Here is a 27,644-nt window from a genome sequence, read left to right on the forward strand (position 1 = left end):
CTACTCATATCCGAACGAAAAAGTCCTGATAGTTCAGTGTATTTGAGAGCAGACTGCGTTAGGAGGCGATGCGGGCTCCAATGTGAGGCCCCTGTTTCTGATTGGTTCCTTCTGGTTGATTGTTCCACAGCAATCTAGCTAGTATCGGACATAATTATTGCAGCGAGAAATAAACGACTGATAGGATGGCAAATCTGCCAGATTCTTTTCCTTGCAAAATAGATCATTTATGTATATATCTTCACATTGAAAAGTAGTAGTTTAAATCCTTCATATCCTCTCTTTACATTTCAATAAGTTTTGATCAGAAGGACGGTAACACCTTCTATACATATGAACAAAACCAGACAAGGCTTCTGAATATCAACAAACCCAAAACTTGCTCCCAGTTTTTGCCCAGTTTTCTTTTACAAGTCTCAACTTTACAAATTCTGTACACAAGAATCTATCAAATAAAATAGGAACACATAGACAAGGTATCAACAGCCACTCTGGGCGGCTGTATATTTAAATTAGGACTAACTTATTTTAACAGAAAAAGAAATAATACTGGAATCTGCTCTCAGCTAGAAGAATATCTACAATAGCTTTTCTAAATCCACAGTTCCCTCCCCCATCCAGCTTCCCACAAATAACAATGTCTTCACTGGAAAAAAAAAAAGAAAACCTTTTTCTTTTTAAGATCAAATTAACTTACCCACCTTTTTAACAAAAAACAAAACAAAAAAAGTTTGACTGCTTAAAATTGTTTGTAGTTGTCATTAAAGTCTGTACATTTCTGGTCAGTTCGTTTCCGGAGACACCTGGAACCCCCTCTGAGGTTGTGGCTTGGGGCACGCTTCACTTGTATATACATTCTTCAGACTGTATCGGTGAACAGGATGGGATAAGTGCAGGACATTCCTAGTATTGTTGGTATAGTAACTCTTAAGTTTCTAGCTGATGAATCCTCACCCACCAGCCTGGAAGGAGCCTGGGAGAGCTCCAAAAACATCTGTAGTTGCCAGAATGGCCGAGAGTGTCTTGTCAGATAACAGCTGACACATTTTCTTGGTCCGTTTTCTTCAACTGTTCATTGCATTTGGACCGCAGGGCGGTCACTTAGGCATGGCCATGGCAGAGTTTGGGTCGGGGTTAAACAGTTCCTTGTAGAGCGGAGGGAAGAGAACGTTGACGGTTTCTGGGTGGAGTTGCTGGAATGCCTGAAGCTCCTCAGTGTGGAGTGTACACAGGGCAGATAGTGTCGGGATCCGGCTGATCAGCTGTTAAACAAGGACAACAGTATTAAGAACCTTTTGTTTTTGGTTGCCAGAAAAAAAACTATGATTGCGATGATTGCATTCAATATTTTTTGTAAATTCTTCAGCCTACCTTGGCTAGTGCATCTTCATCCATGTGGTTCTTCTGCATAATATGCTGCAAAGCAAAGTAGATCTTCTCTTGGAGCTTCTGGACTTTTCGAGGCTCCATCAGCCATGGCCGATCTGCGGAGACATGAGATTTCTTCAGTGTTAAAGTTGATGCGGAATAATAGAGCTGACCTTCCACTCTCCACTAAGGTTGAACTGAATTTCTCCAGCTATGAAAAAGTCAATAAGGCTTGAGTCATTATGTGTTTTTCATAATTACTTTGAGAGCTAATATAACTGCAGTTTGGAAACCCTGTTACCTTAATGGGAGCAATGAGTGACACTCCATTTGATTGAGTGTAATTCTTACTTTCCTTTTTTCCCCTTACAGAAATATCCCTAGCAAGTCAGCAAATGATGTAACACCCTCCTTTCAGCCAGCTGACAGTGTGCAGCAACAGATGGTTGGGAGGTATTGCATTAGTAGATGCTCAGTAAAGTCTGTCATTTCAACATTTTCTTTGATGCCTCTTTAAAATGACTTTCATTCATACTGCATGGGCAGTATTATAAACGTTTTGCTGTATAGAAACGCTGACCTTTTCAATTGTTTGGTTTATCTTGATACCAGCTCAGGGAGGACAAGTATCATCAGAGAAAAAAATCTTGTTTTCTATTGTGAATTTGTTTCGTACATGAACTATTATGACAGTTTTGGACAAAGACTGACCTGTGGAAATTAGTACAGCTGCTGAGAACAGAGCAATCTCCTCCTCCGTTAGCTGCAGTGAACACAAACTCTTGGCAAAGTCGAACACTGCACTCACTAACTCGTCACAACCTTAAAGAGACAAAGTAAGAATGTTATTACTCTTGTTCTTCTTTGTCGCTTCTGGAAAAAGAAAACATGGATATATAAAAATGCCTTACCTAGAGATTTGAACATCTGCATGCCTCCATACTTCCCCTCAAAGAGAACAGTGTTGTTAAGAGGGTTGAAGGCTCTACACATCCGTACCAAGACCACCTCCAAGCAACCTGAAAGAATTATTTTAATACGAATTAATATGATGATGGAAATAGTTTTGGCAAAAGTAAAAAGAACAAAAATTCTATGTTTAATGGGATTGAACAATTTTCAGCTAGACCAGTCTTGAACAGCGACCAGGAAGGTGGAAACGGAAAAATTCAATCTTTTTCTAAACATGGCATCATAAGCCCAAACTAAGTGGCATACATAGAAATCTATTTAAAAGATAACAACATGTTTGATATGTGAGACATATTTGGAGTTAACTTATACTGTACGAGGGAGAGTGAGTTCTATGGCAGATAACAGGAAGGCTAAAATTCGGAACACTGAATTTCTCATATTAACAGGACAGAATCTATAGGCGGGTTACAAAATGATGTAGCCTATTGTTTTGATAAGGTATTGTATTTTATGTTTAAATATTACTTTCTTACACTAAAATGCTAAAATAATTGATTTGATTGACACTTCTTTCAAATATATTTTATCAACCTATGATCTCTCCACACCCAGTCAAACCAGTGGCACTTTTTCTAGTAGTTTTTTTTTTAGAGATTGCTAGAGTAAACATCTGGAAATGGCGTAATTTGATCTATAAACAGAGTAGGGTCATAACTTGTCACATTTACTTGAGTAACTTTTAGAGAACTTTGTACTTTTAAGAGTTGTTTCACTTTACCATACTTTTTACTTAAGTACAAATGTTTTGAGAGTAAAGCTACTGTTGAGTAAAATTGCTGGTTCCCCGACACACCTATGGAGTTACTAGGGAATTAACTTTTTATAAAGTAAGGAGTACATATGGAAGTTCTTTAGCCTTTTCTAATATTTATACATTACCTACAGTAAAGTATGGTTTTATATGTTAATAAAATGATTTGGAAAAGGGTTTCTTTTGTCTGGTTTTGTTATATTGTAATTCTGTTATTTACTTATGTTATTTTCTTTAATTTTATTCTATAACTTTCAAATACCAGAATTTGCATATTTTAAATATGCAATCAGATGTAATAAGCCATCAATTACTCAGTACTCAAGTAGCCGTTTTAGCAAGTACTTTTTTAACTCTTAAATAATTTCTTGGATGACTCCTATTTACTTTTACCTGAGTGGAAATATGTTTAAGTAGTGCTACTCTTACTCTAGGAAATTTTTGGGTACTCTACCCAATTCTGTTTATGGTTCAATACCTTTAGCCATTTATATACAATTGCATGAAAACAAAGAAAAATCCAATTTAACTCTTACATTTTCTGTGTTCCAACTTCAATAACCACAAACTAGTGACAGTAACAATAGTTTAGCCTGCTCAGGTTAAACTTTCAGTTTTACCTTTTGTATTTGCTCCAAATACTTCAAAAACATTAAAAATTGTATCTATTTTACATGTGTTTATGTTCTTTATTGATTTGAAAATATTTTCAGCCTTTTAGAAAACTCAGTTTTAAGCTGGACTTTTGATAAAAGACATGGAAACATTTTTCTTTTAGACCACCAATGTCATTTTCTTCTTCTAAAGACACATAACCTAATGACTACAATGAACACAAAGGAAAAAAAGAGTGGTCTAATAATTTATGCAAGCTTACATATTAATTTTCTATGTATTCCTTTCTTATTTTAAAATGTATGTAACCCTAATGAACACAATCAAAAAAACAAAATAGGAGTGTTCTTATCATTCTTAACCATATATACCAGATAGATCTTTAAAAAAAATGTGGGTTTATATGTGGACTCTTTATATATTTATAGATGGAGAGAATCATGTCACATTTTTTTCCCCAGAAAACACTTTAGCACAGAAAAAATATTTTCAGATATTTTGAATCTCGTGTTCTTTCAATCATTAGATGTAAATTAATCAGTTTTGCTGCCATCTTCAAAATGTTGACATCACGAGATAAAAAGCGGAGTTACATTTTGTGATTTCTTGGACTTTATTGTGATTCCTAATTGATTTGTTAATCTAATCACATGTGACATGTAATAAACCTTTGAGGGTAAAACTGCCCTGGCTTTATGTGTTATAGAGAAATCTAAACAGTTACAGTTGGACTTAACATGGACTCTTTTCTACATGTTGTTTAAAGACAGACCTCAGGTTTATCATTGGAAATCAGCCACAAAATCCTGATTAGTGGAGCAATTTGCCAAAAAAAATTTAAATCCAGTTAATGTAGCAGCTGCTGCTCCAACATCTCACCTGACTTGAGGAGCAGGATCTGGTCATTCTGGCAAAGCTCCATGAACCCTGAGATGCGCTTGGCGAACTCCACCACGTACTGGATGGCGTGGGTTATCTGGATGGCACACTGCTGCCACAGCACATCCCTGGGCTGAAAGCATCCGAAACAAGTTTAGGCATTCATAGCAATAAATTATACCGGCTATGTTTCATTGTTATTTTTCGTGTTCCTGCAAATATTCTCGTCTGCTTATGTTTCTTCTCTATTACATCCAAGAAAAAAAAAACAAAAAAAACACATAAAGTGCTATCCTGAGTGAGAATGAGATGATCTGAAGGCTCACCTTGCTCTGGTACATCTTGACCTCTTCATAGGAGTGTGTCTGCCAGGCGAGCTGCTGTAGCTCCTCTGTTGTGTACTGACATGTTTCCAAGTGTGACTTGATGATATTCTGAGCGATGCGGTCTATAGGGAGAGAATAAACCATTTAGTCTTTTCAAAATTTCTTTGATTTGATGTGAAGTGCTTAACTTTGACAAAGTGCAATCTGCCGGAGGTATTCCGAACAGTAATATGACACATTGTCAGCTAGCCACATAAGCCGGCCTGATCTCCTGTTGTGCCTTCAGATTAGAACACTGACTCACACTTTCTTCCAGATTTACTTTGCGGGTAATGATTAATTTCCTTTAAGAAAAATCCCTGAAGTTTTGTTTATTTTAAGATTAAACTTCTGCAATTCTTACCAAGCTCTCCAATGCTGACATTATGTGGTCCAAACTGGCTCTCCTGGTAGCCTCCATAGCTGAACAGGTTTGGCACCGGCGTCAAGTCGTAAACTGGCTCCTGCTTAATGTGCTTCATGCCTGACATGTCCAAACCTGACTGGTCTGGAGACGGCTGGGTGGAATCCATCCCATAGTAGCCCCCAGGGACTCCACCTCCATTGACGTGGCCACCTTTTGGTAGCTCTATGACGTGACCGTTGGCATAGGTGCCCCCAATTTCATGATTGAGGGTGGACAGTCCATTGGTTAGGCTGGATGAATAAACCCGGGCCAGAGCCTCAGCTTCTCCAGTTTGCTGTTGCCGCTGCTCCTGCAGCCGGGCCTGGTGCTTCTGGACCTCTGCATACAGGCTGTCACGTTGCTTTTTGGACATGCGACCAAACTTGACAGCTAAAGGAGCAGATAGAAGAACTCAGGGTGGCAAAAATAAAACTAATACTAAACCGTTAGATTAATGGAGATAAACCGGGTCTCACCATCTCTGGACATTCCTAGAGCGAGACATTTCTGCAGTCGGCAGTGTTGGCAACGGTTGCGGTTCGTTCTGTCGATGAGGCAGTTCCTCTGTCGGGGGCAGGAGTAGGAGGCATTATTCTGCTGACTCCGTCTGAAGAAACCCTGGGTACAAGCCACCAAAAACAAGCAAACACTTAAATACCTGTAGATTAATACACCAGGTGATTTAGTTTTAAATTTCTTAATGAGGTCTTAGGTCATACCTTACAGCCTTCACACGTAATGACTCCATAGTGGATACCTGATGATTTGTCTCCACAGATTTTGCATGGTATGACTTCGATTTGGGCTGAGAAGAAGAAAAGAAAAACAATTACTGAGAAGACAGAAAACATTTGGTTTAAAAATTACTTTCTGGACTTAACACAAACTCCTGCTCCCCTGAACTCAATCTTGTTCAGCCAGCGGTCCTGCAACCCAGCTGGAGTTCTCATTTTAAGTCGTCGGCAGTACCTGATTGAGCTTGCAACGCGTCCCTGGATCCTATTTTTGTGACTTTAAATTCACAAGGGCACGGTGACATGTGGACATTTATTATGTCTTTGCAGGAGTTTTCTGCTAACTGGGCACTTAGGACTGCATAAGTACGCAACAAACGCAGAATTTAAACCTGCACACACCACCAGTACATGACTAGCCTGTGAGTGGATTCTGTTTGTGGACTGAAGTACAGAGACCCCTGCAGGTTAAAAGGCTTGTCCCATAATGAGAAAACTGGTTACATCACTGAAGCACCACACATTCTGTTCATGCTCATCTTGCCTGTTCTCTCTGCCACAACTTGCACTCATCAAACCATGTCATCTTACTCACTGTGAAGAGGCAGCTCCATATATGCTCCCAAATAAAGGCACAGAATATGCACAAAAACTACTTCAGCTCAGAGAAACACCTGTTGTGGTGTTCTTTGAGCACGCTATCCATAATATATAAAAAGAGCGCTCCCCCTGTTCCCCATGAAATGATGGATGCACATGGATGTGGAGCTAGGCAGGTATGCTGCTGAGATGGCACAGTCTCTATAAAGAGATTAGACAGCCTAACTAATCCTAAATTGTTTCCTTATGAGCTGGTTCCCTCCTCTGCTGAGTGCTGCCTTACCCTCAGCAGAAACAGCCGTTCACGTGTTAATCTCCTTGCTGAGTCCTACCTGTGGTGAAATCATGTCTGAATTTAGGAATTCTGTGTGAGAAATGAACAGATGTATCTGTGCATGTGTTAGCATTGGCTAACTGCTCTGTCATTGATGTGCACACACTTTCTATTGCATTGCTCATGTAATTTCATCCACATTTAAAATATTTCCAAATCATGTTGATTTTAAACTGCAGTCATGTTTACGTAATTTCTCCTATATGTGCAAAATTTAAACTTGTATTTATGTACAAATGTAGTATAATTGCGAGTGCGCTGTACAATGAGTCTGCAGTATACATAATTGGATAATGACTTATGAGGATCAATGGAGTAATTTCTGTCTGTTGAGCAACTGAGCAGGTACAGCCGATCGCTGCTATCTATAAACTCTAATGACAAGATTTACTTTCAGTAATGTGGGAAACAATGAGAAACAAAAGCAGATTTATGACTTCATTAGGACGTTAGGTTATTGGAAAGTTCAGATCAAATATGTGTCCATGTCAAGTTAAAAAAAATAATAAAATAAAAACTATTAAGTATTTACTAATTTTAAGAAAACTTAAAATAGAGACGATGCAAAATTATTTAACCCCTGGCCCCCCTTGCCAGTAAAAGATTATTTGAGGTAAGACTATTTTGGATATTAATATTTGTACTTCTACTATGTCTAATCACTAAAATTAAAACCCTAATTATTGGCATAGATACCTTGCTGTTGTTATTCTAATTTATTCTTTTTTATTTAATTCAATATCTCTTTTGTCCTCTTGTGTCTATCTACAGACATTAAAGGACTCTAAGGGTTCTGTATCATGCTTCAGACTTTCAAAGTCACTTATAGGCAAATATGATCAAATAATTGCTTTAGGACTATATGGGTTAATTTGTTATGAAAAATATATATTTTTTCTGCTAGCCTGGAAGAAAAACACTTGCCTTCAAATTAAGGGAGGGAGCCTTTTATCTAAATATTATCCACCTCTTGGTACAAGTAAGGGAGGAGCTGCTGCTCAGACAGCAGAATTAATGAGGATTACTCAGAGATGCATGAATCAAACTAAACACCTATTTGTGCTTGATTTTGATGAAGGAAAAGCTGTACAGATAAAAGCTGATAAAAAAATTATTTTACATGATAGATGCCCTTTAAAGTACAAGCTCTAAATGATCAGATTATTTTCACTCAGACCAGAAATTTGGTTCTGATAGCTAGAGAAGAATAAGATATCAGTTTTCTACTTACATTTTAACAAAAACCAACTTGTTGAAAAGTTTTCCCCTTCTGAATAATCGGTGGAAAATGTTTTGTGGAATTATAGGAGTCATCATTTCTTATTGGGTTTTCGCACATTTCCACTGGTTATCTTACGATTTATATTTATCGATGAGTTCCAGCAGGTTGGAGTCCCTCTTTGTCATAACCCTAATCTTTAGGTTAAATCCAGGGTTCTAGCCAGGTCACTCTGTAATGTTATATTCTTTCCAGCAAGAAGAAAGTAAATGATTTGTAAAACTAAATCTATGAATGTTTTTGTTACCTCTATAAGCAAACTTCAGGTTCACCAAGATCTGGTCTGAATCTGCAACTTTATCATGTCTTTTTCAACACATTTCTATTGCATATTAAAACATTATCTTTCTTGTTGAATATTAAGACTAAGATTTTTTTGTACCTAAAGTAGAAAAAAAGCTCATGCTCTGGAGTTTTGTTGCAGCTCCTGATTGACCCATTTCCACCAGTTCTTGCTTGTAAACTGGGTCAGAGCGGAGCACTGGACTTGGACAGAACACAGAGTCCAAACAGAGCTGTCACTGAACGTGAGTCTGTGACGCACTATTAATAGGCTACTAAACAGGTCAGTTCCACCCGAGATACAGATGATGTCAACAGACCAAACATGAGCAGCAGTCAGAAGGCTGGACAGTAACCAAGTGAGCATAGGTGAGAGTTTAGCTATGATGAACTTCATTACAGGATTGTAATGTTCAAAGTAAACATCATTTTTCTGAGTACTGCAAATTTATATGCAAAAGTTCTGATTATTTTGATGTTGTTGGTCTTAACAGAGCAAGAAGGAAAACAATATGAGATAGAATGGTTCAATATTTGCTGCAAGGACGTAGCTGGCTACCAAGTAGCCTAACCCCTGACCCTGTTTCAGCCAGCTGAACAGCAGCGTGTAGCAACAAATGGGGAAAGGGCAGCCAGGTATTTAAAGAAGCTAAATTTTTGTATCAAGACTGAAAACCATAAATAGGAAAAAAAAAAAAAATACGGAGTAAGTTTTTCCTAACGTGCCAATGAGGTTTTTGCATTTTCTTAAAATTGTTCCCCCTGTTTTCACTCGTAAAAAGTGATCTTCAATTCTAATCAAAGATTCTCATTGGAATGAGGTCTGGACTTTGGCTTTGCCTTTCTAAGAATATTTCTGTGTTTAGCTCCATCCTTTTTCAATCAGCTTTAACCAGAGAAACTGGTCAAAGCTGATTTAAAGCTTTTGAATACATGCCCACAGCACAAGGCTGCCACCACCATGTTCCACTGTGGGGTTGTTATTTGCTGGATGAAAAGTGTTGAAGTTGCATCAGGAATAACCTCTTTCCTTAGATGCTTAAAAGGCAAATATTGTAATTGTCTCGCTAACGGTGAATGTTTCGCCGGGACAGCAGTCTCAGCAGAGACTCTCAGACTTCCCTCTCAGAAACCTCCTCCAGCTTCTCTGGGGGAACCACAAGAAATTCTAGGGCCAGCCGAGAGACCCTCCAGCGAGTCCCTGGTTGTCCACTGGGCCTCTTGAGTGTTCTAGAACGTACGTGGAGAACCTCTCCAGGATGATGTCTAAGGACATCTAAAATGTAGCCACCTTAGCTGATTTGATGTGGAGGAGTAGCAGCTCTAATCTGAGCCTCTCTTGGATGACAGAGTCCCTAACCTCATCTAAAAGAAAGTATTCGGCCACCCTGTGGAGAAAACTAATTTCAGCCTCTTGTATCTGGCCTCTTGTTTCTGGAATCGGAAAGGAAAGAAGAACTATCAGTACGCCGGCAGCCGCATTTGCTCTTTGTAAGCTTGTTCTCTTCTGAAAAGATAAATATGAACTTTATCTGATCAGAGAACCTTCCTGAAGACATTTGGGGAGTCACCCACATGCTCTTGAGAAAACACACATTCCCTTTTTTTAACTATAAATAATCACTTTTTCTGGCCACTCTTCAATAAAGCCCAGCCAACTCTGCAGCTCTTTCTGGGTTACCTCGGTTTATATGCTGTTTCTAATAATAAGGCCCTTCTTGCCCAGTCTGTGAGTTTGGGTGGGAGACCCTTTCCTGACTGGTTTGTTGTGATACCATGTGCTTCCATTTGAGGAATATGATTCTAATAATATTCCATGGAAACATTAAATACTTTTATTATTTATCTATATCTCCACCCTTACTTGTACTCCTAAATAACTTTGTTCCTGATTTTTTTGGAGAGCTCCTTGATCAACATGATGGGATGCCTCTTGCTTAGAGGTGTATAGCAGCCTCTCAGAAAAGGTGTGTTTACACTGACACACGATGTGACACTTAGATTACACTCAGGTGGAATTCATTTCACTAAGTCTGTGACTCTTGAGGGTAATTAACAGATAACAGATAAATACACACATGCCAATTTCCTTCTTAGACTATTTGTTCCAATGCATCAAATAATAAAGAAATTAAAAACAATGAAATTACAAGTTGTAATGAAAGTAAAAGTAAGCACAGCGAAGCAAAGCGAAGGTATTTTAAATATAGCTGACGTTTAGTATTAAATAAAGCTCTAAACGTTTTTTTCAGCAGTTCTTTGGTATTTACGCCACATCTTCACCATTTTGTTTTAGAGATTACGCTCTTTTTGTGTCACATATTGAGCCCCAAAAGAACATGGGTGTGTGGGCATGTGCATTTCTGTAATTCTGTGTATTGGAGACGCCTTTAACTTGTAAAATGGAAAAACCCAGGATAGTAATGCATGTAACCCCGTGTGCATATGTGTGTGTGTTTGAATGTGTGGGAGGATAGCATTGTGGAGTGTGTGTGTGTGTGCTATGCGTATAGCCAGCGGCGACTGTCAGGTGGGATACATAGACAGTCATGACAGCATCCCTGTTGCCAGGGTGACTGCCCACTCGCCGTACTCGTCTGGATGTCGAAGCAATGATGTGCTTAGCCGTCACACTCTTAAAGGAAGTGATGTCATCCGCGTGTGGAGCCAACGCTGTATGTCATCAGCGATCATCTGTGCTCCCGATCTCAGCAGCTGAGGCTTTTGTAAACGCTTTATGAAAAGACTCCCACTTGTACATCAGCACAGTTTGAACTTCAGTCGTATTTTATACATGTGACAGAATCCAGACATGTTTATTTGTTGGGTGCAAAGAAGAGCCACTGATAATGCTTTATTCTGTGTGACATGATTTTGCATTACAGAAGCAACCTGGGGCTTCAGCGCTGCAGCAGAAAACCGAACTGAAAGAAACCTAAAGCAGATATTCCACAAGCTTTTCTTGACAGACATCCCTTTGAAAGGAAAACATGAGCAAGAAAAGCCGCACATTTCTGTTCGCCCTCGAGCTGCATGTCTTTTATGAGTGGTGGGAGGTGGACATCTTTCTGACCTAAGCCGACCCAGTCAGAGCGGAATGACTGACAGCATCCTCAGCCAGCGGGAGACTGTGTGTTATCCTCAGGTTATTATGTAAGAGCAGGACTGCAACGCTGGCGATATCTTAGCTAAGAGGAGGATCAGGTGCGTCGCACAGTGGAGAGATAACCTACTGGAGGTAAAGTTAGTTAAGGAGGCGTCAAAGATAGTAATAGGAGAGTTGCACATTGGTGTATGTGTGTGTGGGGCAGACTGTGGCTATGAGGGCCGTATTGAGCTGGCACGTGTTTTGTAATAATTGATTTTTAATGAAGTGAGGTTCTCCTGTGTATTTCCAAGGCTGGCCCTTTCTCTAAATAGAGTCCTAATTATCTACATTACGCCCCACCAAAAAGCATCCGCCGTGCTCTAATGCCTTCACAATTCTTCACTCTGAAGTCTGCAAGTGTCCACACACACACACACACACACACACACACACACACATACACACACACACACACACACACACACACACACCCCTGGTGGTAGAACTATAAGCAGGAGATTTGAAAGGATGGACAATGCAACAGCTGAGAAAGGCCACTAGATGTTGCTATACATGTTTGGTCCCCATGTGTTAGTGTTGCCAAAGGGCCAGACTGGACATGCATCTTTCATTCGCTTTGCCTGCAGGGATCTATGGTGGAAATATACCCAAAGAGAAACAAGATGTCAAGCAGCAACAATACCAGGGAACGAGTAGAGCTTTGCGTTTTATTGTTGCAGTTTATAGAACAGTTAAAATCACTTTTTGCCATAACTTCTGCCAGTGTCAGCCTCTTCTGAAAGACAAACACAACTCCCGCTATAGTCTCAGGGGTTGATTTGATAAGATGAATGTGGGTGGTATCTCCTCTTCATTAAAAAAATATGTACTGCTGCTTCCCAGCTAACTAGATATCTTTGGGGAAAATGAAGGAGATCGGCATTTTACCCCCCACCACCCCCTTGTTAAATCCGAACAGCTGCGCCACTGATCTTAGATGCCTATATGCGGTTGAATTATGCGATCATCCCCTTCACTTGAGTCTGTTTGACTTCTTCACTTGTGTTCCGCCTCGCTGTAAGTGGCTGTGTGACTGGGAGATCATTTCAGTTTCTCAGTTTTATGATCTATTTCCATCTCTCTGGGAAAACCTTGTTTTAGTCTTATCTCGCCGAGTCTAGAGAGGGAAACAAGCTCCTTCTCTATCCCTCTGTCTCACATTCGATGATGAAAAGCATGGAGAAAAGTTCTGGTGGCGCGATTGCCGGGTGGGTTAATGCACACTGCTGGGAATTGCTTAAAGCAGAGCTTACTTGGGTTATCTCCCCCGTGTCTCCTGTCATGTTTCCACGTCATGCTGTCCTATTAAAATCCATGTAAAACTGCCACTGCGTATGGTCTGCTGTGAGCTGTTTTAATCTGAGTGAGTTGTTTAAAATCTTGAAAACTTAAAAAGGAAAGCGGTTGACTCTCAGGCTACCAAGAAAATCAGAAACATTTCAGATATCCTATTATATATCCATACTGTACATCAACCTCTGTGCCAGAAATGTCAACACACAGCTTCACGAATGTTTTTGGTTAAGATTACAGAATGTAAGGCACTTTTTGTAAGGCACTGATTTATAAACTGCCTACTTTGTGTCCTTGTATTTATGGGGCTCTGGATACATTTTGCGTCAATTCTAACCATCCTCCTTCCTCCCATTTCATAACCATGCATTAAAACATTTATATATATCAGTTATTTTTTCTTGAACGTTTATTAATAATCGGAAATTGTTCAACTGTCACATTTATAACCTTATATTTGTGACCCCACACGAAACCAAGACAACCCTGAGAAACATCCTGCTTATTAGCTGGAGTCAAAAACTGTTACTGATGGGGATAAATAGTAAAATTATAAAGCAGGTAAGAATTAGGTAAGGTAAGAAGGGTTTTGTTTGTTTTTTTGCCAGATCAACATGGATTATTAAGGCTTAAAAACACAATTTATTTGAACTGCTTTAGTTCTGACCCGATGATGATAAGCTGGCCTCTATAGCATTTCATAATTTTGGTCTTTCTGACTATGTTCTATTTTTTAACCAAAAATACTGGATTCTAATGACAAAAACTATATAAAACCTTGTTATCTTACAGGAAACAAGTTGAATTCATAAAACTACTTTAAATAATTATCAAAGTGAGTTACTAGTGAGTAAACTGAAAATATCCAGTGGAAGGTTGTTTTAAAATGAGAAAAGTGCTGAGTAGAAAAGGGGCATCTGTTTACTTAAACAGTTTTCTTTAGATTTCATAAAGAAATGAAGACATTTTCCATATTTAACCTTCTAACTTAGAAACTAATTAATGAAAAGTTAATATGAAAACAACTATTCTGGCTTTTTTCTGATATTTTTGAAATCACTGACCTGAGATGTGTTTAAAATCAGGAGCTAGTCATTTTGCTCCTTAGCTGTAGTCATATTACAGTTTTGTGGTCGTTTCATACCATAAAAATGATCCTAATGAATATCGGTCACCTGAGGGTTGCAGATTTATTTTAATTTGATTGTGGATCAAAAGTTGTAAAATTTCATAAGAATCTACTGGTCCTGAAGGGGGTTAGAACCAACATGTTTGAAAACATGCAGTTCCCTCAGAAGTTATTGTACAAAGATAAACAGATAGTTTGAGTACATGGATATGAAATTATTTGATATGGGCATAAAATGAAAGAGGATATTGATTCAATGGAACATGTAGGTATAAATTTGTGAAAGGGACCAATTATCCTGGAGTTGTTTAGACCACTGATTCAAAAAGTTAGGGCTGGGACCCCACTTGTGGTCGTGGATCTGCAAATACGAGGTCTGAAGAGCCTTTACAGAAATTAAATTCAACATTTACAATAATAATAAAGAAATATTTATTTTATAGTGTTTAATTAGATAAAAAGAAATTAAAAACAGACAAAATGTTTTTGCATCATATCTATGTCTGATTTGTTCTCATCTGTTTTCACTGACCTTTTAGTTCAGCTTTTGAACTTGAACTCCACCCTCTCCTTTCCATATTAATATGGCATGTAGTGGTGTAAATTAGTCTGGTTGTCCAGCCTATAATGGCTGATGCTAGTCGAACCACAGGGCTGACATACTGATCTAATACCCCCAGTATTTGCTCTATGAGTTCAAACATCCTTACCCTGCTCAGTCTGCTGGGCATTGTCTTATAGTAATCATCATAATGTCATCGAGTGGGCTGATCTCCCCTTCCCCCATTGTGATGCCTGCTGTCAACCAAGTTTTAATCCATCTTTTAAAGACAGCCACACTGTGATTGGATACATATACTAACCTCCACCATCCCCTAACGCCCTCTCTCCTCCTCAGAAACAAATAAAATGCACATGCGCACGCAAACACAGAGATAGTCTATGTCATAGGGCATGAGCTTGTCCAGCTTGCTGTGCAGCCCCAAAGCACTCTGGGTAATTGCTCAGCTAGCAGGTCTGGGATCAGCTGCAGTTTGCACAGAGAATATTGTGCCACGGAGTGATTGGACGTCATGGATAGAGAACAGAAGGGGGCCACTGGCTGTCATCCAGTGCATCGATTCCCATGCATGCACGCACTAACACACTCCAGGAGATACGTTCAGGCGGACTGAAGCACATATTCAGACATGCTCAAATGCATTCATCACTGTGAAACACTTTCAAACAACAGACAAAAAAAGCGATGGACTTTACAGTATGTTTTTCAAACTTTCCCTCCCCCGGCTAACCTCCAGCAGACAGACACACAAAGCATCTCCATCCCAGTGCAGCACGTGTCCTCGCTCAGATAAGAGAAGACAGAGGCGTGGGAAAAAATCCACAGGGTTAACTCGACCCCTGCTTTGACACACACACTCCCACATACATGCATGCATGTATACACAGTCTGCCCATCTGCCGCCTTAGATTTGTCTCTCAAGGCCACTGTACACACACACACAGTCCCACAGTACAACCCCCTAGGTGACCGGTAGGACCCTGATGGCCCCTGACCTTTCCTTAAGGACCAAGTGAGTGCATCAGTGTGGAAGGAGCAACTGCAAGTGTGAGAGGCTTGCATCTGGTCATTACCGCGGCAGACTCGGCTGCAAGAACACACACAGACGACTGCAAGCTTCCCTGCCTCCTGTACCCCACAGTTGCTTTCCATCTAACTTCACACTAACGGGCAAGTGTTCAGATTGAGCTGCTGAAAAACTGTTCATGCTTTGGTTGGTTGAATACATTCAGCTCATAAAAGAATACAGAAAAAAAAATGCACTGATTGGGAAAGTGTCAAAAATAATCTGTTGGCGATGGTTGTCCTCCCTCAACCTCGCGCCCCTCTTACTATGGTGTTCCTGTTGAGCCTAATTGCAGATGACAGTGTGAGTGTGTGGGTCTTTGAGGGGGAAGGGAGAGGAAAAGTGGTTTTTCCAGCATACAGAGGAAAAATAGAAAAACAGAGAGGGGTGACAAAAACTCAGGTCTTACGTAAGGACGAGGATAATTTTCCTTTTTCCTTTGTGGAGTCAGCGATCACTCAGAACAAACCAGGGAACAGGAACATTGGTACAAATCAGATTGAATAGACTTTGAAGCATTAATAAAGAGAGCTGCATATAGTGGAGACACCTAACAGGATAAAATGAAAACTGGCCACTTTCTTTCAAAACCTGATTTTTTTATGTGTTCTTGTAGTCATGGTTTGAAAAAAAATGACTTTATGTAAAGAATAGAAAGTCAAAACTTGCAAGAGGAAATAACATTTCAGTACTTAGCAATGGTTTTATGTCGTTAAACTGAATCCACGTATTGGGCTGCAGGTTAGTACCCAAAGTCCTCTTACTTTAAAAGAAAAGAATGCTTCTTGAAACTACGCATTATTACTCCTTTGTCTGGAGTTTTTACAAATTTTTTCAGAGTCTGCATCTGTGTGCAGTTTAGTTCCTGCAATCGTTCATTTAAGTGTATTTTTGTTGTCCTTTTAGGTAGTTTTCTCCTTTAATGAAAGATAAATATTTCCTTCTGTGAGTCATTTTTCAGACGTACAGCGATCAATCTTTTCCCAGTCGATGCCAATCAGCTCTTCTCTTTAAACTCTTTTCTGAATATGCAAATTTTATTTTTTTCTTCATAGAATTATAAACCAAAAAGTAAAAAAAAAACATATACTCTCTGTTCCTGGATTTACGGTATGTCATATTTATGTATCAAACAGAAATATTGGGAATAAAAAGGTTTCCGATTATACTTTAAACCATCACAACAACCTTTGTCTGACTTTCACTGTATGCATAGATGCTGTTAGTTTGTAGAGTGAAAATGTTGGAGGTTCTAGGTGTTGATGCATGTAATAGGGACACAGACGTCTGGTTTTTAAGTGTTTTTATTGATTTCCCTAATCAAATTGTACATCATTTATTATTTATTGCATCTTTCATGGAAATAAAAGGCACAAAAAGTCTCTTCTTTTGAGTAAATAGAGATGCGTCGGAGTTCTCAATTAGCTTGTTTGTTTTTGATGCATCTATGTTTCAGTGTGGCTGTTAGAGGGAGCGAGTGTGTGAGCGCACACATGTGCGGCCGCGTGTGTACGCGTCCTCTCCCAGGAATGGCCGCTAATAGCTCACCTCGGGCAGCAATTTAACTCAGCCTAACAAGGTTCTCCCCAAAGTGGCCCCCAGGGGCATCTCTCACAGAGGCAAATTGATCACAAAGTTTATCAAACGACTCGACTCAATCTGACTCGACCCGGCCTGTTCCTCTCTTCACCTGCTCTCAGCCTCCAGTGGGAAGATTCAACAGAACATCTTCTGAACCTTAAATGTGAGCCGAGAGAGCAGCGAAGGCAACAGTAGTCTATGTTTCCTAATTGCATTCTCTTTGTGAATGACGGCAGATCTAATGTCAACAGTCTCTCTCATCTGCGCACAGGCACAGATTTAAGAGCTGCAACTGGGAAAGGGGAGAGAAACGAAGGTAGACCAAATAAGAGTCCTCTCAATGGGATTAGCAGCACTAAAACAGCTTAATCTTTGTCATTAAGAAAAGATGCCAACAGTAGACCAAATCATATAATGGGCTTATTGTAGAGGTGCGTGCCATTCACCTGCAGCCATAGAACACCTTAGCAGAGGATTTACTCTGACTATTTCAGAGATGATGTGCAAAATCAAAGCTCATCTAAACGTTTTATACCTTCAGAGTAACTATGGAGAGATGATTTATTTTTTGCTAGTACAAAAGTTGAGATTATTATTATTATTTGTTCCTTTTCTTTTGGAAAAGATTACTTTTAGGAATAATAAAGAAAAACCTATTTAGAGACAAAATAAAACATTTTTTTTGTGTTAAATTAGTTAGAAATATAACAGCTAGAGGTTTGAACACATTGTCTCAGTATATAGACTAATCTGCTTTCAGGGTTAGCTAAAGTCTAATAGGTGGTTTGCAGTCGTGGACTTTGGATGCAGCTATTGCAGGCACTCACGTTATTCATTGCACAGGGAGGCAGCAATGTGGAAGTACAATCAGAGGGCATGGAAGTTAGCCTCTGTCTGTCTGTGTGTCTGCTCTCAGACTGTTCAGTCGTGCACATAGATAAACACAAATCAGGCCTTTAGGACACCCTCCCTTGTTGTTCTGCATGAGGTGCAGGTTCTTGCACAAGCAGACATATGCACATGACCACAATTGTGTCATTATATAACTCTTAAGTCTCTCTCCTATTTGCCCTGTTTTCTTATCTCACTCATTCGCTCACATTCTGCCTTCTTCGTCTATTTTCATTTATGGCTTGTAAGGCTCAGGGATTCCCATTCAGGTTCCTTATTAAGATTGATCTGATGTTTCTATTTACAGTAAAAGAGCTACTTTAAATTAGAGCAGCTAAATTAACAGGTAAAGTGTATTGTAGCTTGCTCTGTGACCTTGGGCCAAAGTTTGTCTCGCTCTTCATCATTCACTTTGTCTCTGTGCTCGCTAAGCGTTGTAACCCCCCATCACACACACACACACACACACACACACTCCCTCTCTCAGTTTTCATTTCAATCTAATTCGGGGAAAATGTGAATATTGAATATCGCTGCGCCCTCTGAGACACGCTGCCTTTATGGATGAAAACTGACAAAAACAGAAGGAGCTGTCAGAGGACTGTGTGATTTCAAGGCAGATTTTGCGTCTAGGAGCGGTTTGGGCTGAAATCCCTCCCGGCAAAGATAAAGCTGAGACGCCAAGCAAAGTGTGCCGTATAGCCCACGCTTTGTGTGTATTAAGATTTAAAGAAGAGAAGAAAATAGAGCAAAGGGAGAAAAAGGCAAAGCAATAATACATAGACCCTCTGGACTGCCACAGAGGGATAAAACCAACACGGGATGCAGACTGAGCCTGTACTAAACAAACACAGGCTGTGATAGCAGCGGGACCCCCCCATCAAGGCCACACCTGTAGAAAGTTCTCGTTTGGAAAAGAATCTGAAAACATGCTAGATGAGGACTGGAGCGTCTGTATCTGCAGCTCATTGTATAGGCAGTGAGGAGTTACTCCTGAATTAATGTTAGAGCAGCACTCTGGTGGTACCTCAGTCAGTCAGTAGCGCTGAGTTGAAGGATTAACAGTGTGGCCTGCATGGGCTCGGGGTAATCTCTCCTCTCTTACATAACACTGGGCCATTAGTCAGCACAAAAAACAATAAACAACACAAACAAAAATCCCCGGCTTGAAAGCCAACCAGAATCACAGCGATATAACGCTGCCAGCAGGAGCTGCTCAGGCCAGGAACCCACTATTGTGTTCAACAACTGACTTGGTGGCAACATTGGATAACACCAATTTGCTTAAAATAACAACTCGCTAACCGGTTTCCTAACTGACGGGTCTCTAAGCTGCTGGCTTAACAGTAACTATGAAGTGTTTCAGTTCATATGTAATAATTTTTAGTTTTGTGCAGACCTACAGATAACAGTAATATTTGAGATGCACCAATCAATCAACTAGAGATCATTATTGGAACATTTATTGACAATGGCAATGCTGAAAACTCAGATTTTTCCCCCTATTTATTAAATGCATCAAATCAAACAAATCTCACTGTTCACATTGTATAAATGCAACAACCAAATTTTAAATTGAAAATAAGGTAAACCCTAGAGACATAGGCTTGAACTCATAAATGGGATGAGTGAAATTTCCTTTCTTTCCTCTATCAAATAAACTTCTGCATTTTTTTATGTTTTATTTTTCTTAAGATGAAAGAAAAGATCAAATCTCAGACACAAAGAAAACAGATTATCAGTATGAAAATGCCTAAATATTTCTCCTCTACTAATGCAAATGCAATTGTAACTTATATAGAGTAAGGACTTTTCCCTCGAAACACTGGACTTCCATTGACATCTAGTTTTATGGCTATTTACACTTAGCCGTCTTTGGTTTTTAAAAATATCGGTGTTTAAACTTTGAGGGCCATAGGTACCTGGCACATGGAGAATAAACAAAAAGCCAGACTTAGCTGGGGTATTTTATTAGCCCAGTCATCCTGCAGCCATATTTAGACACTTTCTCTTTGTTTTAAAACAGGCCTACATCACTTTTTTTTATATTTCTAATCATTGGTTTGCTCACAGCAGTAAATGCGTAACCTGTTTTTGCCCAAAATGCTCCCATTTTACATTAAATATAAACAAAGGCCTTTTAGGTTTATGTTCCAAAGATCCATCCGGACAGACTGTTTCCGATGGCTTTGACTAAAAATTGATCAGCAGGGTTGCTCTGGAGCTGGACAAATCGATAGTCGCACAAGCCTCCAACGTAAAGCAGGATGGGACTAATTCTATTGGCATGAGGCCGTCATGCGTAGTGCAGCAGCTTTTTTGTGTCTGAGTGCAGTTTTTGTGTTCTCTGAGATACATCATTTCCACTTTTATGCATCGTCTAATGCTTCTCAGACCTCTGTAACTGTGAAAATGTAGTAAAGGCTGTGATATACAAGTTATTACCCCTAGAGATTAAATGACAGTGCCCCCCCTTCCCTGTTGCTCCAACTGTGGCTAAACTTATTTGACCCCCAAAGCATCTAAGGAGGAGATCTCATAGGCTAAAACTGAAAGACTCACAGTAAGACAAAGATATCTGGTTCTTATGTTTAAGCTTCACTCTGACGATTTTTTATTCCTCCTTTGACACTAAATGTAAATAATCAACTCTGTTTCATTCAAACCTCAGATAAAATCTTTATTCAGGCCTTGTTATAAATATTGATTTTAGCTGGTAATAAATGACTCTCAGATTAAAAACCTATTACATAATCTTATACATTTAGAACTGAGTTATAGTTCAGTGATTAAATCATAAATATTGTGGTTTTGACCTTTAATAAAAACTTGAAGTCCAGCCTGGTTGGCATCGAAATGATTTCCAATAACGTCACTAACGCATCGTACATCGACATCCACACAGTTATTTGGCGTACTCAGTGCTGACCCTTCTTACAAGAACAAACGTCCTTAGATGCTGATTGTGTTTTTCCGACAATATTGTGTCAGTTATTTTTCCTGGCTGCTCCACGCCGGGCGTTGTGGTGACATCATCTTCGTTCGGGGCTTCAGGAGTTGTAGCTTTTGTTAAATGTTAATTACCACGGCTCATGAGAGGCCTCTATTTTTCATAACCTTGGTTGTGAGCAAATTTCTGTGTAAGGGCAGCTCAGCCTTCACACACACACACACACACACACAGACACAGGTTGGAAGCGGGGGCCGCGCAACCCACACTGATTTAATTCTATCTGACAAAACCCTTTGGGGCGTGCAGAGGGAGAGAGGAAGATGGAGAGAGAGAGGAGGTAGGAGGGAGGGGCCATGGTGAAGAGGGGAGAGGGAGACGCTTCAGGGGCCTCTTGTCGAGCACGGCTATAAAGTGAAAGCAGGAGCTTTTGGTATGCCCCCCCCCCCTCCATCCCAAAAAGCCTCTGTGCACGAGAGTGGACGCAAGACCCATTAGAACATGGACAAAATACAAGGTGGATGAGAGGAGTTTGCCTGGGATTACAGCGAGAGGTGGGGGGCCTTCTCGTGGTTTTAGTGGCCCAAGGTTTGACAGCCTGAAGCTACTGCAGCACATCACCTCAGAAGACATTAAGAGGGATAAAGAGACTTTTATTTGCATTTGAAGCTGCTGTTTGAACTGAAAACTAAATCAAAATATTTAAAATTTCTTTGTTTATTTTTCTTATTTTCATAAATATTACAACTTTTCCCTTCCCTAATGATTATCCAGCAATCAGTCAATCTCAGATCTTGTTCAATGTTCACCTAATTGGCTCTTTTCAGGTATGAGCACGTCAAAAGCTCCAAACCATCAAACTTTATAGCACTTACACAACCAAAACTTTAAAAAAGTCACTATTTTTATCCAATAAACACGAGTCGGTACTTGAGTCACTTTTTTAAAGTTTAATAAAAATCAGATACAAGTTTGGGATATGTATAGGGATGTGTAGGGCTATTTATTACTGTTTCAAGGCTGCACTTTAAAAAATCAAATTGTCTAGAGCAGTGTTAAACGAAATTTCTTTTTGTTTACTCTTGTGTATACAAAATGACAAAAATAAATCTGTCTAAGTCTAAGAGATATGTGGGACATAAAGGGGAATAATCTATACATTTCTGTTTAGTGTTTGGTTTTAAAATTAGTATCCTGAAGAAGAAAATGAAAAAAGCAGATAAGGCTGAAAAGAGGATAGGATATTGGTATCGACAAGGAAATGCCATATCGGTACATTTATTTTAATACCCAATATCATAATATCATTTTTGCATTTATAATTTTCACCTGGTATTTCTCTGAATAATATGCTCTCACATGTATGACTAAAATAACTAACATATTGTTTAAAGTCCAATTTCTTTGTGGTTTCCCTCGAATAGGTAATTCTTTTTAAAAAAGATGTGTTTAAAGAAAATTCAGATTCAGTTTAATAGGATGTTTGCAGGTGGATACGAATATTTTCGATGAATTCAATACACAAACATCAAAGCATTCAGATATATTTTCAATATGTTCTCAAACATATTTGGCCTGTGGCCCCACGAGGGGGTTTAACCAGTTAAATCAGTCTGATTTAAAGACTAGATTAAAAATCTCTATCATGCATAATCAGAGAATGTGGTAATCTGAATAATAATTAAATGCACAAAGTTAAGAAAAAAAAGTGAGATCCAAAACAAAAAATTAAAGTATTAAAGATAAGATGTTATTAGACTTGAAATGATAATAACCTGCATGCAGATATTCAAATAAAACTTGAATATTCCGATTTGAACTTAATTTCCCTGCAAGAAATGGTTTATAGACTGGGATAACCCGTGGGTCAGTGCGTTATCTATGCGTAAAACGCAGGGCGTAAATTTGTGCGCATTTGTGTGCGCTCAGGACGACTTTAACGTTAAAGTTCAGCGTTTGAGAGGAAATGGGTTAGTGGAGCGCATAAAAAGTTTCCTATAACCCACAACACCGTTCAATAAAGCTGATCACCCGACAATAGACCCGTTAAAATAAGTGTCAACTACTTTGTGTTTCTGACTGTGTCCGGACCGAATCCTGCCACTTTTAATTTTGCAACAATTGATCCAAGTGGATTTAGAAGTCAACCCGTGTTCCGCAACAAACATGCAGAAAATAAACTTTTTTATTGTAATGTGATTCTGGCAGGTCTGAAATAAAAGTGATAAATAACACAGATAAGTAAATATTGGGATAAAGCGGTGTGTGTGCGTGGATGATGGTCTTACCTCGCATCGTGTTGGCGCTGCTGGAGCTGGTGCTGAGACTCGCTTCCCAAAGCAGCAGTCATGAAGAACCAAAAATAAACACTTAAAACAGGGTGGCTGCTGTGCTTTGCTTTGCTTTTGTGGGGTGGCAAAGATCCCTGGTTCAAAATAACACCGCGGCGACAAAAGGAGCGTGGATGATCTGCGTCAGCGTCCCCCGGCAGCGGCTGCCCTGAGTGCAAAGCGTGTCTGCGCTAAAACAGCATCCCGGACTGGGGCGCAGGAAGGCGGGCTGAGGTCGGTCGCTGTGCTCTGGACGTGTGGCCGCGTTTCTCGTGACATCTGCGCTCTCACCTCTATGGGAGGGTTTCACTGTTTTCTGCGGGCTGAGGGAGGGGAGAGCGCAGAGGAGAGGCTTTACCCGGCGGCCCGGATTGGACTGGAGCACTTTCCGCTCCTCCCACTCTCTCTTTGCAATCGCCTGGAGCTTTAACACACACACAGACCCGCACACACACAACTCTATTAACCTTCTGAGAACGGTAAAGTTTCTACATTCACTCAGCATTGTGAAATGCATGCGCAGGCTCAGATCTAGACAGCATTTTTAAGGGAGCTGATAACCTTGCTATGGCAGACCAATTAATAAACACAGGAGCTTTATTAGTAGACAGAGATAAGACCAAACATTATGATCACTGACAGGTGAATTGGTTACTCACGATCTTTTCTTCATACAGGTGCACTATATCAGACTGCATACAAACACTTTTTTTCTTCAAAGGAATGTGATAGAAGTCATAAAATCTCAAAAACAGCAGCTCTGCTGGGTTTTTCATAGGTTTCAGTAGCAAAGATCAGCAAAGGACCAGTGTTGACCCTGCATTTGGGGCTCAAAGGTTCCCCATCTGTCCTGATCCAAAAGAAAAGATCACGTACCTATACTTCCTGAGAGGGTTGAATGGGATTTTTATAGAAAGATGTCATAATTCAAAGTGGATCCCTTTGCTGTATATAAGGCCATGTATCCGCAGATCAGTCAGAATGGCAATGATGATTGCATATAAAACCAACCATTCTACGATGAGCTTCTAAACATTAAAAAGCAGCATCTTGGTGGTTTAATGTAATTTAATATATGTTCAGCCCCAATCAGACCCTAATCGAACAGAAAAAATTGAGGGTTTACATTAAACAAACCCTTTATCACACCTTCCACAGAGTTATTGCATATTGATCAACTTTTTTCTTCATGCTTTGAAATAGAACACGCTGTGTATTTCAATGAATGTAAAACATATATGAGTTTTATTTCTAAAGGCATGCTGCTTTTTAAACTCAACTAATTAAAATCTTTACCCATTATTATAACATATTTCTCATCAGCTGATTTTTTACAAGGATATTTTTGTGTGTTCAAATATAAAGAGAGAATGATGTATATTTATGAGCCAGGAGCAACTGTGTTAGACCCTATCAATGCTGCAGTGTGACAGCCAGTTTTGGCGGAGGGATAAGACGCTGCACAGGCGCCTCCAAAGCCGACCCTGAACCAGCTCAGAGAAATGGACCCGTTTCTTTCGTTAACTAGTTAATTAGCATCACAAACATCCATCAGAAAACATCCATCTGATTTATAGTGATGCATTTGTTTTTTTTTTTTTATCTTCTTAATCTGATGTTCATTTAGTCAGAGTCCATACAGTATGTAACTGCGCTACATGACCTAAACATGAACCTGACGGTAACTTTTTTTTACCAATGAGAATACATTTTAAACATGACTTGAAAAGCAAGAAAAAGCTACGTGCTGTTCAGCACCACAGCTGTTGGACAGCTGCATTAAAGTAGTCTGAGCGTCTACTGGATGGCCCAGCTCCTCACCCTTCAAGTGTGGAGGAAATTTATTTTAGCTGCTTGTATCCAGGATCTTATTCTTTTAGTTACGGACCAGATTTCATGAGCACAGGTGAAGCTAAATTGACATGTAAATTTAGAGTTTTGCTTTTTTGCTCAGGTCTGTCTTCACAACAGCCCGGTGCACGGCCTGCATTATGGGGGCAGTTGCATGGATCATTCTGTCACTCTTCCATTTCATTCTCCTCTTACTTGTTAACAGGACTGCAAGATACTTGAACTATTCCTAATGAGGCAGCAGCTCCTCTCCAACCTGAAGGGGACAAGCCACCCTTTTCCAGTTGAAAAATATGGACTCGGGTTTGGAGGAGCTCATCTTAATTCTGGCCACTTTTAAACTCAATTATAAACCATGCCAACTCTTGCTGTAAGTCTTAGCTGAAGGGAGTCTGTAGAACTACATTATTCACTAAAAGTACAGGAGAAAAACCTGGTGGTCCACAAACCAGTTCTCTTCTGGCTGCTGCATGCTTCTTAAAATCCTGCCCATCAATGATATATTGTACAGAGATCAGACGATCCCAGGTCCACAAAGCACATGTGGACAAGTTGGGCAACTCCTTGAACCTCCAGCTGAGTAGGTTTGACTCTCAGCTCTCTCCTCTCGGCTATCCTGGTAAAGATCCTAATGGGGAAGCTTACAGGTATATTCCCCTAGGGTTGGAAAACACCTTACATCACCCCCCCGTCCCCCACACACACCCCGTGCTGGCAAGCTGCTTGGACTCTGCATGTCTGGTGACATAATACTGCTGGGTTAGCGATGATGTCACCAGTGGGAAAGTAAACAATGGAGAGCAACATGTAAGGAAGCCAGAGCGCAGTAAGTGTTCAGTATTGTTTTGCTGTCCTTATCTGTCAGAATCCCCATACCAGTGTTGCGCCATGTTGATCAAAAGTAAACAGAGTTGTATTGGCTTGTTTGATCAAAAAGCAACAGGTGCAATGTTTTGTTTTAGAACATTCCTTGCTCTCAGTGGCATCACCAATATTAGCCTGTCAACCCGGGTCCAATGTTCCTACTGGATGATTATCAGAGCTGAGTCGTTTAAAAGGGATTTTAACCGGTTCGCTTGCCGGGCGGACACGGCTCAGTGAGCTGTTCCCACTGCCACTAAAAGCGAATTGTTCTCGGATTTAAAAAATCTTTTTTGGCTGGAAAGGGGTTCAAGAAATTACTGTCTTGGTCTTAAATCAGGAGGTTTTGCTATGGGGCTAAATTACTTCTGTCATCAACAGCCTAAAGCCTAAATAACAGCCTAAATAAAACATCTAACAGTATTCAATAGTAACAGTATGTCAATCTGAATTGATGGATGTCTAGAAAGTAAAAAGCCTGTACAGAGATTATTTCTAACCATATGCATTTTCAACTGCACAGCAAATACAGGGTCTAATGAGGCAGTGCCTTTAGGACTGGTGTCTTGCAACTTTGAAACAAATCTGTGTCTCAACACACCTAACTCCAATATGAGCTCACCAGCAGAGCTCTCCATAGCCTGACTGCATGCTGGTGAGGTAGTATAGCAATTTGCTTTAGGTGTGTAGGGCAAAGGACACAAGGAAAACAGCCCTTGATTTGAGTTTAGGACGACTGGTTTAAAATTATCTGTGTAAGTGAACCAGGTGAAAGAAAATTAGACATGGTTTTCATTGTACCAGATTTACCCTCCTCTACTCTACTCCAATTAAAATTATTAAAGTAATGTCAACATTTAAGGCAAAGGAAAAGGCATTTATATAACTTATTATATACTATTTTTCTTTAAAACACAGTTTTAAAAAGAATCTTAAAAGAGTATCTGCAGTATGGTTAGATAAGTTCATTGAAAAGCAAAATTTTCTCACAGATAGCCAATACTGATATAGAAACAACAAATCCATCTCAATCACACCAATTGAGTTATCAGAAACACTTGTCAGAAGGTATTCATTCGTAGAAATTACATTGAAGACCAAAAAAGAAAAGTTACGAGTTGAGAGATCCAAGTTCTGCAGACTTCGAGCTGAGCAGAATTAAAAGACCAGTAGAATCCAAGCAGTGGGGAATGAATTTACAAGAGCAGAAAATGATGTGGTTGCACTGTTACGGAAGTAAAAAGAAAAAATCATTTGATCAGTAAACAGTCAATCAAAACTACTGATGGAGGCAAGAGGTGCAATGTATGATATAAATGTTTAATATGAGCTCTGTATCAACCAACACTACAATATTCTGCTAGATTTCCTTTAATACATGGTACATTTCCACA

The 27,644-nt window shown here is 39.6% G+C and overlaps 1 protein-coding gene across 1 annotated transcript; it reads right to left on the bottom strand.

The window, feature by feature from the left end:
* Positions 1-719: 719 nt before the first annotated feature.
* rorb (RAR-related orphan receptor B) lies at positions 720-23,846 on the bottom strand. Its single transcript, XM_015387401.1, has 10 exons — positions 23,497-23,846; positions 6,079-6,164; positions 5,836-5,977; positions 5,318-5,749; positions 4,915-5,036; positions 4,589-4,721; positions 2,280-2,387; positions 2,080-2,190; positions 1,372-1,484; positions 720-1,262 (listed from the first exon to the last, which is right to left on the bottom strand). The coding sequence occupies exons 1-10, from the start codon at positions 23,501-23,503 to the stop codon at positions 1,098-1,100; spliced, it is 1,419 nt and encodes a 472-aa protein (XP_015242887.1). The 5' UTR covers positions 23,504-23,846; the 3' UTR covers positions 720-1,097.
* Positions 23,847-27,644: the final 3,798 nt, after the last annotated feature.

The sequence above is a fragment of the Cyprinodon variegatus genome, unplaced genomic scaffold (genome assembly GCF_000732505.1).
Source record: "Cyprinodon variegatus isolate N-32 unplaced genomic scaffold, C_variegatus-1.0 Scaffold393, whole genome shotgun sequence".
Taxonomy (NCBI): domain Eukaryota; kingdom Metazoa; phylum Chordata; class Actinopteri; order Cyprinodontiformes; family Cyprinodontidae; genus Cyprinodon; species Cyprinodon variegatus.